At 43.8% G+C, this 16,736-nt stretch overlaps 1 protein-coding gene across 5 annotated transcripts in view; it reads left to right on the forward strand.

Moving 5' to 3' along the window:
• The window catches only part of LOC119967520 (kelch-like protein 29), a 499,347-nt gene that overhangs the window by 439,554 nt on the left and 43,057 nt on the right, over positions 1-16,736 (forward strand). For all 5 annotated transcript variants that reach the window (XM_038800186.1, XM_038800188.1, XM_038800191.1 and 2 more), the window contains 2 exons: positions 11,222-11,415; positions 14,337-14,481. In XM_038800186.1, the coding sequence (XP_038656114.1) occupies positions 11,222-11,415; positions 14,337-14,481 (339 nt within the window). The remainder of the gene's footprint in view (positions 1-11,221; positions 11,416-14,336; positions 14,482-16,736) is intronic.

Below are 16,736 nucleotides of genomic sequence, written 5' to 3' on the forward strand. Positions count from 1 at the left end.
GCATGGTGGCTGCTGAGGGAGGGAGCGAGAGAGGGCAGGAAACCGAGAGGAGCGAGTGAGGGCTACCGGGCCAGACACTGGCTGGGATGGGGGGGGTGGGCCCTGCCAGGGGAGGGCGGGTGGGGGGGAACATGCCGAGTGGTCAGGGTGACCCCCCACAGGACTGGGGCGGTATCCAGTCCTGGACTACCATTACAGCGGCCATTTGCTGCGCATCCACTGACCACCCACCTTGGCCTCTGGTTCTGCAGAGTGACACCGGCCATATGGGTGACCCCACCTGTGCGTCACAGATCAATGCAGAGGCCCATTGAAACCCATGGCCCCATGTCCTGTCCACCCCCCCTCTCCCCTGCTTGATCATGCTCCTGGTTGACAGCGGTGGGATCAGAAGATTCCCCCAAGGTGGCACAGGAAATCTCGCCCAATGTCTCATTTGATAAAGTTGTTACAAACTAGGTTGGCCAAAAGACACATAGGGCTGGATTCTCCGTTTTTGGGACTAAGTCCCCACGCCATCGGGAAAACTGTAGTCTTTTACGCCCGCACACATTGCCCCCAGTTTACGCCCGCACACATTACCCCCAGCCCCGAATTAAGCCCCCCAGCCCCGAATTAAGCCCCCCCCCCCACCACGATCGGCCCTCTCCCGACTGTGGCGGCCCCGGACTGAGTCCGTAGCCACCACGCGAGGATCACGGATGGCAGGGCCACGCAAGTCCCACGCCGATGGGAATTCGGCTGGTCAGGGACGGAGCATTACGGGCTGGGCCTCAGGCAATGGCCTGAGGCGGCGGATACTCGGCGCGGAGTACCCAATTTTCAGGGGTGTAGAATTGACAAACCGGCGGCGCTCCCAATTTCGTGTGCCAAAACGCATTCTCCGCCCTGTCTCCGAACGGGATTTTGGCGTCGGGGGGTGGCAGAGAATCCAGCCCATGGACTCTTAATCTGCAAAGTAAATTAATTGGCAAGACAACAGATGTGTATTCAAGTCCTTCAGCAGAGCAATTTATAAAGTATGAGACAGTATAAAACTGTAATATATAATCAAGTGATTGAAGCATATCAATTAAAATTTTGGATTAAAAAAAAGTATTTATTGACTTTGCCAGGGAGATACACATGTTGTAGGACTGGTGGTTTCAATAATGAGAATGGAATATTGAGAACGAGAGAGTCGCGTTCTTGAAAGAATTTAAAAATAGACTTCTATTGGGTTATTCAAGCATGCGTTGAAAATCAGAAAGTGCCCAAAATAAAAGAAACTGCAAATTTAGCCGATGGACATAATAAGACAGCCAGGCGGTGGCGGATCTCCATTTCTCCATTCGTAAACCCACACAGGAGTTGGAAAGGTAAATAAAATGCAAATAAACAGACTTCAAATAGTTGAGAAGGGATAGCAAGAAGGAAAGAGGAGATTCTCTCCAAGCTGGTCGAGAAGATTGTGTAGAAGAAAAGCGTGAGTCAAAAGACCAACCTGTCCTCACTGTTATAAAATTGGACATGTGAAGACAACCCGTTGGAGGTTACAGTCTAAATCAGTAGCACATTGCTAGATAAGGGCTCTCAGAGTTTTGATAAAGGATTGGTTAACTGAAAGGAAACACAGAATCGGGATAAATGGGGCATTGTCAAGTTGGCAGACTGTGACTAGTGGAGTGCCACAATGATCATTGATAAGTTCTCCGCAAATTGCAATCTATATTGATGACTTGGATAAATAAAAAGCGAGGTGAAAATGTTAGCTGTGAGGAGGAACAATGAAGCTGCAAAGTGAAATAAACAGGTTAAGTGAGTGAACAACAGCAGATGATATGTTGGGTGGGATTTACTAACTATTCACGCTGGAGGGAAATTCCAGTCCCACGCCAGCGCATGGGTTTCCCGGTGACAGGGGTGCTGTCAACGGAAAATCCTGTTGCCAACAGTGGGACGGGTAGATCCCGCTGGTGAGATGCCTCCACCACTGAAAAACACGCGGCAGGGTGGTCGGTAAATCTTCCCCATAATGTGGAGAAGGTTATTCACTTTGGTAGTGAGAACAGAAAACCAGAATTTTTCTTGAAAGAGTTGAAACTTGCAAATATTGATGCTGAGAGGGACTTGGGTATACTTGTCTAAAGAAATCAAAGTTAGAATTCAACTACAGCCAGCAATTAGGAAGGCAAATGGTATGTTGGCCTTTACTGTGAAGGAATGGGCATAAACAATAAGAAACTCTTGCTACAATCATGCAGTGCTTTGGTGAGACCACCCCAGGAATGCTTTGTGTAATTTTGTTCTCTGTATTGAAGGAAAGATATACTTGCATTGGAGCCAGTGCAGCAAATGTTCACTAGATTGCTTTCTGGGATGGAAGGGTTGTTCTGTGATTAGAAACCCAGTAAATATGCTCTTTGTGTTTTGAAGAGAGAGAAGTGAACTCATTGAACAGACAAGTTTCTGAAGGAGCTTGACAGGGCAGGCATTAAAAGATTGTTTCCCCAGGTTGGAAAACAAAGAACACGGGACATAGTTTTTGGATATGGGACAGATTATTTAGGTCTGAGATGGGGAGTAATTTCTTCACTCAAAGGGTTGTGAATTTTTGTAATTCCTTACCCCAGAGGACTGTGGATCTTCCAACATTGAATGTAACAATGACATAATGCTGAAATGGAAAAACCTTTGGTCTCTTGGGGAATCAAAAGGATTGGGCAAGTAATCAGCCATGATCAAATTGAATGATGAAGCAGGCTTGAGGATTTTTAAGATCTGCTTCTCCTCCTATCCCTTTTTATTATTGACTGACAGTCACCGTCTTTACTCAGAAGATAAACAATTATAAGTATGGAGTCTTATTTCTTCAGATTGTGATTTGTTTTTGAGATTTTTTACATTTCTGTCTTTTTTCTCTCACAATCCAATTTTTCCTCCTTTCTGTTTCTGTACTGGTTTAATATCGAATTCATCCTCTTTCATTTACCTTGCATGTCAGTCCTTCCTCCATTCATGTCTCAATCCTTTAATCTCACTGATTAAGGAAAGAGCCAGCCTGTACTATTGTTCGCTATGATCTTGGAAGAATTCAAAAATCGTGTTCCATTAGTTGTTCGATTAAATTAACCAGCAATACTGGCATAAAAGCTAGTCTCAGTCATAGAAACCATGAAAGCATTACTCGTTGTTATGAAAACCCTTCAGGTTCACTAGTGCCCTTTGTGGAAGGAAATCTGCCGTCCTTACCTGGTCTGGCTTACCTGTGACTTCAGACACTTAGCGATGTGGTTGCCTTTTAACTGCCTGCTGAAATAGCCTAGCAAGCCACTCAGTTCAAGAACAATCGGGATGGGCAACAAATGCTGGCCTTACTAGCAATGCCTATGTCGAACAGGTGGATGATTTTAAAAAATACATGATGGACAATTTTCCTGAGACAAGAAGTACGTTAGCCCTTAGATTAGACGGTGATTACTATTTTTGAAGAAGGTCAAAAGAGTTGTCTCTGGTTAATACCCCTCAACTAACATCACGTTTTACAAATTAAGAAAATTATTTGACCATCATCCCATTGCTGTTTGTGGGCCCTTTTTGTCTGCCAATTGGCTGCCATGTTGATTGTTTGATTGATTGTTTGATTTGATTTATTGTCACATAAAAGTAAGGTTAAGGGGGGGTTGTTGGGTTACGGGTATAGGGTGGATATGTGGGTTTGAGTAGGGTGATCATGGCTCGGCACAACATTGAGGGTCGAAGGGCCTGTTCTGTGCTGTACTGTTCTATGTTCTATGTTCTATGTACCGAAGTACAGTGAAAAGTATTTTTCTGCGGGCAAGGAAACGTACACAGTATGTACATAGTAGACAAAGAGAATAATCAACAGAGAACATTGACAAATGCTACATCGACAAACAGTGATTGGTTACAGTGCGGAACAAGGCAAACAAAGCAAATACATGAGCAAGAGTAGCATTGGGCATCGTGAATAGTGTTCTTACAGGGAACAGATCAGTCCGAGGGGGAGTTGTTGAGGAGTCTGGTAGCTGTGGGGAAGAAGCTGTTCCTATGTCTGGATGTGCGGGTCTTCAGACTTCTGTACCTTCTGCCTGATGGAAGGGTCTGGAAGAAGGCAATGCCTGTATGAGAGGGGTTTCTGATAATGCTGTCTGCCTTCCTGAGGCAGCGGGAGGTGTATACAGAATCAATGCGGGGGTGGCAAGCTTGTGTAATGCGCTGGGCTGAGTTCACCACACTCTACAGTTTCTTGCGATCTTGGACATTACACATTACACACATCACACATTACAACAGTGAGTACACTCCAAAATGCAAAATAATTTGGGATACTCTGAGGTTATGAATAGAATTCTATAAATGCACATTTTAATGTTTTTTTTAAACCCCAAAGTTGCAACAATTAGAAAATCTAACCATTATTGAAATCCTAGACAAGGTTGTTAACCTAATATTGCAAAAGCAAATTCAACTTTCATGCCCCACTAGATTTTTACATTGAAATAACATTACTACTGTCTTTAATTGGAAAATGGATGAGCTCAGTGCCTAGGTATAGAAGCATCTTATCAACACTGTAATAATAAGTCTCTGTGCTCTGCCTATAGCTAGGTTTCCCACTAAAACCTATGTCCACACATTACTACCAAGCAGCCCGTGAGAAATACTTAGGCTATGTGGTGTTTATCCTATATTCCAAGTACATTACAGCAGGAATTTTCAAACTCGTGGGTCTTGACGGGTGGGTCAAGGGCGTGTCTCAGGATGGTCACGGAGCGATCGCTCACGCCGTTCCCGGTCACGGGAGAAAGTGCCCAATGGCCACGACCTGCTTTTCAATGTGCCGGCTGCGATTGGCTTTCCCGAATGCCAGCCGTCCCGCGCATTGGATTGGATTGGATTTGTTTATTGTCACGTGTACCGAGGTACAGTGAAAAGTATTTTTCTGCAAGCAGCTCAACAGATCATTCAGTACATGGGAAGAAAAGGGAATTGAACAGAATTCAAGAAAACACATGAGAATACATAATAGGGCAACACAAGATATACAATGTACTACATAAGCATTGGCATCGGATGAAGCAGACAGGGTGTAGTGTTAATGAGGACAGTCCATAAAAGGGTCATTTAGGAGTCTGGTGACAGTGGGGAAGAAGCTGTTTTTGAGTCTGTTCGTCTGTGTTCTCAGACTTCTGAATCTCCTGCCCGATGGAAGAAGTTGGAAAAGTGAGTAAGCCGGGTGGGAGGGATCCTTGATTATGCTGCCTGCTTTCCCCCGGCAGCGGGAGGTGTAGATGGAATCAATGGATGGGAGGCAGGTTCGTGTGATGGACTGGGCGGTATTCACGACTCTCACGATGGCGGTATTCACGACTCTCTGAAGCATGCATGCCCCCTCAGCAGATCCAGCAGTCCATAGCCCGGAGCCCAACGTGGCAAACCTCCTCCTCCTCCTGATGTCAGGGTGCTGTCCCAGGACGAGATCTTTTTTAAAAAATAGATTGAGTTTTCCTGCCAGAAGTGGTAGCAGAGAGCAGGTCACGCTGACATCACGTGCTTTAAGCACGAAATCATGGAGGAGATGTTCCTCCATTTTGTAGCTGCCAGCAAGCAAGGCAACAGGACTGTGTGAAGAACTGAAGATGGATCATTTTGCAGTAAGGAAGAGATGGCAAGAGACACGAACAGACCAGGACCTCACAACTGAATCTGCTAGGGAGAGCTTCACAGGAGAGTCCACGGCAGGACAAGGCAGGGCTGGTGTGAGCTCCAGGGCCATCGATGAACAACCCATTAAAATGAAGCTGAAATTGGGAACAAAGTAGTATAGAGATGATTTCTTGAGGTACGGCTTTATTAAATGTGCCAATGCAAATCAGGATGTAACCCCATGTGTGTTATATGCAGGGAAGTGCTGACAAATGAAATATTAAAACCCACAAAACTTCAAAGGCATTTGAAGAGTTCACGGACAAACCTCGTGGATTTTTTTCAAAGGATGCAGTGAGAACATAAATCATCAGCTGAAGTCCTTAGCAGAAATGTAACATTGAATGACAATGGGCAGCACGGTAGCACAGTAGTTAGCACAGTTGCTTCACAGCTCCAGGGTCCGAAGTTCGATTCCTGGCTTGGGTGCCTGTCTGTGTGGAGTCTGCATAGACATAGAATTTACAGTGCAGAAGGAGGCCATTCGGCCCATTGAGTCTGCACCGGCTCTTGGAAAGAGCACCCTACCCAAGGTCCACACCTCCACCCAATCCCCATAACCCCACAACCCAGTAACCCCACCCAACACTAAGGGCAATTTTGGACACTAAGGGCAATTTAGCATGGCCAATCCACCTAACGTGCACATTTTTGGACTGTGGGAGGAAACCGGAGCACCCAGAGGAAACCCCGTACACACGGGGAGAATGTACAGACTCTGCACAGACAGTGACCCAAGGCGGGAATCAAACCTGGGACCCTGGAGCTGTGAAGCAATTGTGCTAACCTCCGGGTGCTCCGGTTTTCTCCCACAGTCCAAAGATGTGCAGGTTAAGTGAATTGGCCATGATAAATTGCCCTCAGGGTCCAAATTGCCCTTAGTGATAGGTGGGGTTACTGGGTTATAGGGATAGGGTGGAGGTATGGGCTTGGGTAGGGTGCTCTTTCCAAGAGCCGGTGCAGACTCGATGGGCCGAATGGCCTCCTTCTGCACTGTAAATTCTATGAAATCTATGAAATGTCCTGCCTGTGTCTGCGTGGGTTACCTCCGGGTGCTCCGGTTTCCTCCACAGTCCAAAGATGTGCGGGTTAGGCGGATTGGCCATGCTAAATTTTCCTTAGTGTCTAAAAACATTAGGTGGGGTGACTTGGTTACGGGGGCAGGGTGGAGGTGTGGACTTAAGTAGGGTGCTCTTTCCAAGGGCAGGTGCAGACTCGATGGGCCGAATGGCCTCATTCTGCACTGTAAATGCTATGGTTTGACAAAGCAATTGAGATCGTAGGGAGCAAGCAGGCTCACCTGTCTCATTAAAGGTAAACAAAATGGTGGGTTATGAAGTTCGGGCGGTGTGGATCGCGAAGGTCGGCTGGCGTGGGTCGCAAAGATTTGGTTGCGAAGGTTGGCCAGCATGGGTCACAGAGGTTGGGCGGCGTGGGTCGCAGAGGTCGGCTGGCATGGGTCCCGAAGGACAGCTGGTTGGTAAAAATGGGTCCCGGAAAAAAACGTTTGATAAACCCTGAATTACAGCATCTAAAGATTTGTTTTATCAGGGATCAAAACAGTTTGCATTGATAGATGGCATGGATGGCATTTTAAATTGTTTAACAAATTGTGAACTGTGCAGTCTTTTGGAGCTTTTTCTTTCAGATTTCTAGGATCTGCAGTATTTTGCTGTTGCTTTCATATTAATAGATTGTGTGTTGCATAATTGTCAGAATGAACTGTTTATTGAAGATGGCAATTCCATGTGGATTCTTTTGTTGTGTCAGTGATTGTTAGGATACAAATGTGTCAGGAATCCAATTACATATGAGCAATGAACTGCGGAACAGCTCTGATGTACTCTTTATAAAGAAGTGGTCATGGTACAAAATGACAGTTCCAGCTAACCCATATTATTTTTCCATTGTGTCCTCCATATAACATATTAGCCGACTTAAAACATGCATCACAGTAACTAAATTAGTTTAAGGTCACCATTGTGAGATTTAATTAAGGCATTGACCACAGGGGTGTGCGGTGAATAGATCACTGATGAAATTATATTTTACTTTATGTTGCAAATTCAGCAATTCACATATCAGAATAAATTTGGCAACTTTGCAAATCACTTCGCTCAGCACACTGCTGAACTAATAGATAGTGTGCAAGTAATGTTTCCAGTATTAGCAAAAGAACAAATGCAGGCTACATCCATCAATTTTCTTTCAAAATTGACACGGTGGCATGTTTCTTTTTTTTTATATTGAAGTACACTGTACATGGCATTAACAGTCTACTAATGGTGTGTCACTTTCTCATCAATTCTACCTGGCAATCTAATATATTTCTTCTGTTATTAGTTTTTAAAAGAGTGTCTATATATCAGTAGATATATACAACCAGTCCCAAACCACATAAAGCCAGTCATGTTACTGCAACGGTCTAATTTATAATTAATATGTTTTAGAATGTAACATTTAGTTTTAGGAATGTAACTTTTATGTTGGTGATTATTAAAGTGTTAAATGTTAGGTAAATGGGGGAAAGCCCAGGTAGGAAACTGATGTAGTTTGAATGTAAAGGCAAATCAAACAAGACTAGGTTTAATTAACCAGTGTTTATCTTGCAAGGTCAGAGTTGATGGTGAAAAAACACCTTAAACAATAGGTGACTCATTTCTGGGCCACTTGGTCAAGCAAGGGTAACTATCGCTATTGCCATAAAAGAGGCTAGAAGCGAGCAATTCTGGAAAAGAGGGTCGTAAAATTACATTAGGGATATAATTCTTTTTTTTATTTGTTGATGAATATGAGCGTCGCTGGCTGTGTCAGTATTTGTTGATGGGATATGAGCGTCGCTGCTGGGTCAGTATTTGTTGATGGGATATGAGCGTCGCTGGTTATACACTATGACACTTAAGCATAGTGTCGACTGTACACTCAATTTTATATGAAACTATTCCTTGGTCCCCAACTACCTATGTTATCTGAAGCTCTGAGACACTCCTTTTCCCAAATAATATCCAATATTATGTAACTTTATGAGCTAAATCCAGCAAATGTTTACCACACACAAATTACGATGGCCATATTTGGCAAATAGTCTGCTTTTTTTGGGAGACTAAATCTGCAACTGCTGCAGTTCTGATCTTAGCTGTCTCTAACTCTTTCCCACAGTTATACTATTTCTTTCCCTTTGGTGTTATTTACCCTGTGGAGTCGGCGTATGGTAGGTACATGCAATTTCTTTTCCTGTCTTGGAAATTACCACCTCTGTAGCCCCATTGTTTTTTCTGGTCAAATATATAAAATACTTATTTTCTGCTGATAGGTAAATTTGCATCTCATCATTTGTCCAGGCGTTTGCCTTGAATTACATCCCTTTTTAAATTTGTTTTTAAATCTTCATTTACTCCACTTCTTTACACAAATGATAAGTGACCTTCCTCTTCATCCTACCAAAATTTAATACCTCACATCTATCTTTTTGACCTTCATTATTCCAGGTGTTTTCTTACCCATGCAGTTTTCTGCAATGATATCCATGAAGAATGATATGTGGGCCATTAACTCTGCAGAAAATGGTGTTGCCCAAATGGACTCCTCCCCTAATGTGTTCTCAACTTCAGCCAATGCTGTTCATCAACTGGCAGCTAAGAGAGTGGCTTCAAACGATTTAGATTCTCATTTATCTTCATTCTTTATGGGAAAGCATTTTCCCTCTCCGCTGTCTCCCCCTCTCCGCCGCCCCCCCCACTCCATTGCCTCCCCCTCTCCGCTGCCTCCCCCTCTCCGCAGCCTCCCCCACTCCGCAGCCTCCCCCTCTCCATTGCCTCCCCTCTCCGCTGCCTCCTCCTCTCTGCTGAAGTCTCCTCTCCGCAGCCTCCCCCACTCTGCAGCCTCCCCCTCTCCATTGCCTCCTCCTCTCCGCCGCCTCCCCCTCTCCACCGCCTCCCCACTCCGCCGCCTCCCCCTCTCCATTGCCTCCCCCTCTCCATTGCCTCCCCTCTCCGCTGCCTCCCCCTCTCTGCTGAAGTCTCCTCTCCGCTGCCTCCCCCTCTCCGCTGCCTCCCCCTCTCCGCTGCCTCCCCCTCTCCGCCACCTCCCCCACTCCATTGCCTCCCCATCTCCGTTGCCTCCCCTCTCCGCTGCCTCCCCACTCCGCCGCCTCCCCCTCTCCGCCGCCTCCCCCTCTCCGCCGCCTCCCCCCCTCCGCTGCCTCCCACTCTCCATATTACATGGTTATAATTAGGAATTCATGACAGTGGCCTCAATGGTGGCTGGGAAAACCAGGGGCAAACTCGTCTCAGGCATTTCCAGGAATTCTGACCCAATTCTGTGTCAGTCAGGCTTTTAACTGCCTGTTATCAGGCTCTTGTCCTTTTAACAGAAGATAGCCTGCCTCCAAGAGTCAATAATGGGGCTGGTAGCATTTTAAGGTCAGCAGTGCCACCAGTACTGGGTGCCAAACAGGCAGGCCCCAGCAAAGGGAATGTTTGCTGTGGACAATAGGAGGCTCCCTTCATGGGCCACAGGGTACCCAATCGGGAGAGTCTCCTGGGCTTGCAGGTCGAATGTAGAAGTTTGCGGGAAGAGGCCCTCAATTACCCACTTAATGGCTTCAGTGATCTCTGAGAGGGAATGCCACCGACCCTTCCACTGAGCGAATTTCATAACAGTGAGAAGGCAGCAAGCAGTCCACCAACCACCTGCACTCCCAATTCTGCGGGCACTCCACCCCCTTCCCCACCACCTCACAGCTCAATTCTGATGACCCCAATAAATTTCACCCCAAATGTGCTAAATTGATAACATTCTTGGAAATACAATGCATTGAGGTTCCGCTGTAATATTATTTTTTTTAAGTAATGATATTCCTGAGATAATTCATTGGTGCATAATGACAATATGCAGGTTAGCTTAATGATTGACCAAGCTGTCCTCTTGGCTGTTGCCAATAATAATAGAGTGACGCACAAGTGAGGTACATTTCTAGATGTGGGGTGGGTGTGGAGGAGTAGGGTGCAGTGGTGAGAAAGAAATTGAAGATAAATCAACTTGTGCCAGTCCCATAGACCTTCAATTACTGAAACCTACTGTCAAAATCATGCTGAATAATACGGTGATGTGTTTGATGTCCATCTTAGCTGTTGGTGGGTTTCTATTAGTTCCCCTGCCGAGCATAGGACTAGAAAGTATCCCACCAGGTCCTAAACTTTCACAATGGCTAAAATGAATACATGGTGGCAAACATCCAGCACAGACAAAAAGTGAGATAAAGCAACACAAAACAACTGTAAACTCCTGCTGTGGAATGTGTTAATAAGTACTGCATTTTAACATCATTCTGCCCTTTAGGTTGTAATTGGTTGTTACAAGCACAGTTGTTTAGTTGAATTGCTTTTCTTTGCCTAACAAAATTGATGTTACTTATTGTGTAATAGCAGAATACATTCGGCATTTAGAGAAAGGTAGCTGTCAAATCACTGCGGGTAGTGGTTAATGATGCTTGAAAATTCTATTCTTCCAGGTATGACACAATTACCAATCAGTGGGAAACAGTAGCTCCTCTTCCCAAAGCTGTGCACTCTGCAGCTGCAACTGTCTGCGGTGGCAAAATCTACGTGTTTGGTGGCGTGAATGAGGCAGGACGGGCAGCTGGAGTTTTACAGTCATATGTCCTTCAAACAAACACATGGACTTTCATTGAATCACCTATGATAGGTAAAGTTGAAATCCCTGCTAAAGGAACATTACATAGGTTCCCAAAAGCTGTTTGACATAAGAGGTGTTTGCAGAAAATGTGTTAAATATTTACTAGATCTGCAGGATGCTAGCAACTTCTTCACTTGAATGTATAACAAAGAGAATGGCCCTGAAAAACTGTGGATGCTCGTCACCATTTTAAAAAGTTCATATTACAATGTCGTGGTGCTCTATGTTTCTGAGCTTCAGTGCACTGTATTTTTGATGGCATTGTGACAGTAAATCCCCACAGCATTTCAGGGCCAATTATCCTATCTTTCCATTCAATCTGTTTGGGAAACAGGTGAGGAGATGTTTTATCATTATGCTACCAGTTTCATCAGAAATTATTCACTCATTAGTTCTTCCCAGCCCAAGGCAGTTCATTGGCTCATTGTCAGCAGGTCCTTCATCTTCAGCCATTTTCAATAACTTAATAGAATATAACATATGTAGCAAAAAGTAAACAGGAGAGAATAAGTGTGCTAAGAATGCAAAACCTTTACATTATGAATCAGAGGTAGGTTTTGGGCAGCTAGTATTCCTTGATTAGAAACCTTGCCTTATTCCATTGTGTAAAACATTTACATATTATACCAAGAGCAACATTATCATGAATCAGTGAAAGGGGAGAATGGAACATATTCTTACATGTCAGAAAGTACTGAGCTGGATTAGGGCAGCCACTAGCTTTAGAAGAAATGAAAAGAAAGAAAGCCATAGTCTTTTATCAATGTTTCACATGAACGCCAATGAGATTTAGCTGGCTAATTACTATCCCTTATCATCCTGTTCAATCATGAGCAGCATTTCAGCCAAATGGATGTTGATTATCCGCTGTATCAGCAGAATACGGGGTAGAATTATACAAAAGAACTTCATTATTATTTAAATAGTCCATGATTATAATTAATGCATTATGGAAATGAGTTATTTCCTTTCTCTGAATGTTAATCAAGGTTTGTGTTAATTTATTGATAGTGTAAATCAGAAAGCGGCTTGTAAAGTTGCCCAATTCCCCTTCTAATCAGGTCCTGGTCTTGACTGCGCTGCAACAAAGGGGAAGTACTGAGCAGGAGAAAGGCACTTTTCCAACAGGGCAGAGCAGAATTTGAAGGATGAATTATTCAGGTCACACCCATGTTCATCTCCAAGTGGCTGGTTTCCACTCAGCACCTGTCCACATAGCAGTGTGGTATCTGGAAGATTAGAGGCGCAAGCCAGTACTCGTGATTCCACAGTTTTACCTAATCATGAAAAAGAATAAGAATACAATTGTCTATTACTTGCTCCATTAAATAAACCTCCCAAGTGCTGTCTCCTGATACTATACTGATTGAATTATGTATTGGAGCTAATAGAAAATGATGGGCGTGATCAATCCAAATGGTAACAGTCCCGTGGCTCAATTAGTCTGGTGTTTCCAGGCACTTGGAGTCCCGAGAAACACCACACAATACACCATTCGGGTAGATTGGGGGCCTTAGCGAGGAAGGCCATTTTTAAATGGCATCCTGATCTGTCAGCTTCGGAGTGACCCCTGAACCCACCCCACCCCCCAAGCCACAACTCACCTATAAGTCTCAGGATATAATGATTTTTGTTTTGTTATTGATAAGGTAAGATGAGTGACTGCACTGATATTGTTCCTCAATATCTCATTTAAATGCCTAATACTGCAGTGAGGTGCTGATTATTTGAAAATGTTCAAAAATAATAGACTTTTTAGTTCTGTGTTTTATTTATTATAATATATGGTTAACTACCATTAAACCGCACATGTTCTATCAAAATTATTACCGTGCATTAAGATGAATCAACAGGCAAGAATATGCATATGGAAAATACTAGAAGACCAATTTAATGATAAGGAGCTAATGATGAGTCTCACTCACCAGCTGTGCATATTGTGAAATCACCGAAAGAGGCTTTCTGAATTCTACTCCAAATTGCATCGATTTTAGGGGCAGGGCAGTTGATGTTCTTGGAGGGGAAGATCCCATATTTCTGTCTCCTCTTGTATATGTTTGTAATAAGGAAACAACAGTGATTTGAATGCCTGTCTGAGGATAATTACCAATCTGATGTTGCTGTGTTCCAAACTGGCTTGAAAATTGAAGTTCTCATAGATGCATCAAAACCTCTACAGAATCTCATTGACCTTTTTCCTCTTTCCTCTACATGGATCAAATTCCGTGAAGCTTGTCATGCTCTGAAGGGCCAAGTTTACCTTCAGCTGACTGATGTAAATGAGGCAATAATGCAAAAGAAAATGGGTTTCTTTTACTGCTCTGTTTTGTGCTTCTGTTCCACAATTCTTCAAAGGGGCCTGCCTATCGCTAAGCAGGAAAATATTTGCTTCAGGCAGTTGGTACCTTTTAATATGCAAATTGGCATCTTGAGACCTGCACAGAACCCAGCTTTGCATTTTGGACAGTAGCAAATTGATGTCTTTGTTTACCCCACCCGCCCACCACATCCCTCCCAACCACCCCCAACCAAAATGTTATTTTCTCTAAAAAACGTAAATTGTGCAGGGGTATAAAATAGGCCACTGTCAATCTGTTGAGTCCACTAAGAACTAATTTCACCCCATTGTAATTTTAATATTTGCTAACTTACTATTTATTACCAGTTTTATATCAGAAATTTTGCTATCACTGATTTCTTTCAATAAGCTCATAGGTTTCATCCATTATTTTTGTTGGAAAGTGTTTTTGGTACAGTAGTGATTTCAACAGAAACATGCATCAAATGCACTAGAAAGCAAAACACATTGTGTTATATTCCTAATTCTCGGCTCATTTCAAAATAATAAGTCTAAAATTTTTTGGAATGACTAAGGAAAATTCCACATGTAATAAATTTATTTTAAGTGATTTATTTTGTTCTATTCACAGATAACAAGTACGCTCCTGCAGTTACTGTCAATGGTTTTGTCTTTATTCTTGGAGGTGCCTATGCCAGAGCTACTACTATCTATGATCCTGATAAGGGCAATATCAAAGCAGGGCCCAACATGAATCACTCAAGACAATTCTGCAGGTATGAATAATCAGACACAACAGCCTCTTAATACTTCCTCGCATAAGCAAAGCTATTCAATTGAAAAATTTATTTTCCTCAACAATTTAGTATTAGTAATTGTTGTCAGTCAGAGTATAAGTTTAGCTTTGTACTATTGAAATTCTGTACCGCCATTAAACATTTAGTTTCAATTCAGGTCAAAGTACAATGGTTGGTACCTGAATTGTTCGAGTAAGGATCTTGACCTGATTCAGAAAACTTCCAACACCCAGTTTCAGCTCTCATTGAACACTATCTGCCTTCAAAAACTTGATTTTCACTGATCCTTAGCAAGGCTTAATAAATCCCACAAAATAAAAGGCCAATATGTCCAGTTGCAAACATCAAACATCAATCTCCTATCACATCAATGGAGGCTGACTGACAGTAGCCATGTGGATTTCATAACACCAATTCCCCAAGGTTTAATACCCAAATACCATCTGTACAGGGAAATTGGGTGCTAATATGTTGTCTATAGTTAGAACCTTAATTTTCTGCAGGATTTTTCTAGCGATTCCACTTGAAGGTGACACAGCAAAGTAAGTTGCATGCAAATAAATATCAGGATATGTACAATTCAGATTTCTATCTCTAATATCGGGTGCAGTTCAGAGACAATTGCTCCCCAAAATAACCTGGGACCATAGCTTCCAGAGTTGCCATTTAAGGAGATTTTGTCTTAAAGAGACAGAGTGTATTTGATAAGAGAGCCAAAAATAGCTTTTCAACTTCAGAAATTGTATAAAGCTGTAACTAATATCTCACTCTCTAATAAACATCAGAGCCTGAATTTTACACTTCCCTAGGGAGGGGGAGGGGGTGTACAGTTGCATGGACAGGGGTGGGGGGGGGCTGTAAAATTGCATAGACAAGGTTCCACCAGCAACCAACCTGGAAGCAATTTTAAGAAACATTAAAGTGGGGCAGGCAGGTACTCGAGGAGAGGTGCGGGGGGCACCCTTGACCCAATTAAGGCCATTAAGTGGCCATTGGGCCATTTCCCACCCAGCCTCGATTTTTAGGCTAGCAGGTAAGTAGCAGATGAAGGGGAATGAAAAAATATTGAAACCTACATCTCTGGCTTGAACGTCAAAAGGTGCCTCCATCAGAAGCCACTACTGATGGTGAGCATCCTCCTGTGAAGGCCGAGAGACCGCCTGACTTCCCTCACCCGGGCCTTCTTCACCATGACCTCCTACCATTTAACTGGCCTTAATGGCCCGACACTCCATGCCAGACACATCGCTGCAGTGCCTCTTTCAGCCACTGCAGCCATCTCTAAAGCGAGACTTCCCTCCTGATGATGATTGGGCAGCACGGTAGCATTGTGGATAGCACAATCGCTTCACAGCTCCAGAGTCCCAGATTCGATTCCTGGCTTGGGTCACTGTCTGTGCGGAGTCTGCACGTCCTCCCTGTGTGTGCGTGGGTTTCCTCCGGGTGTTCCGGTTTCCTCCCACAGTCCAAAGATGTGCGGGTTAGGTGGATTGGCCATGAGAAATTGCCCTTAGTGTTCGAAATTGCCCTTAGTGTTGGGTGGGGTTGCTGGGTTATGGGGATGGGGTGGAGGTGTTGACCTTGGGTATGGTGCTCTTTCCAAGAGCCAGTGCAGACTCGATGGGCCGAATGGCCTCCTTCTGCACTGTAAATACTATGATAGAAATCCCACCTGATACCAATCAATGCTTGTTGGAGTCAGAGGGAACATATTCCCGCCAACTCTCTAGAAAATTCAGGCCCATGTTTGGTGAAGTGGTTTTCCCACCTCTTTGCAAGGTGGCTTAAGCAACAAGCCACCTTGTCATTTGCTGAAGATATTCCATCTGACCATCTTCTGCTCTCATATGCATCACCAGCAAAGGACAGAACTCCTCCTTCCACCTTTCATTACAATTGCTCCATCTCACATCCCATAAGAAGAATCCTCCAACTCAAACCTCACTTTCCTCTAAACCTCAAACCTGTCTGTTCACGTATTTGTTTTTCCTGATAATAGAAAAGTGTTTGAGCTCCAACATTGATTCTTCAGGATGCTGAATCTCTCTGATCCACGTTTTGCAATCCATTCACATGCAATCCTACTTGTAAGTGAGCTGCCATGAACAGGAGACTGGGAGGTTCGACTAAACTGTCCCTCGGGAACTTCATGTTGGGAATGAATTGATCCTTGAGGCAGTGTTCCTAAGTAATTTGGAGTATGGTGTTTACATTTACTTCTATCGGATCTGATG

This window comes from Scyliorhinus canicula, chromosome 6 (genome assembly GCF_902713615.1).
Source record: "Scyliorhinus canicula chromosome 6, sScyCan1.1, whole genome shotgun sequence".
Classification (NCBI taxonomy): domain Eukaryota; kingdom Metazoa; phylum Chordata; class Chondrichthyes; order Carcharhiniformes; family Scyliorhinidae; genus Scyliorhinus; species Scyliorhinus canicula.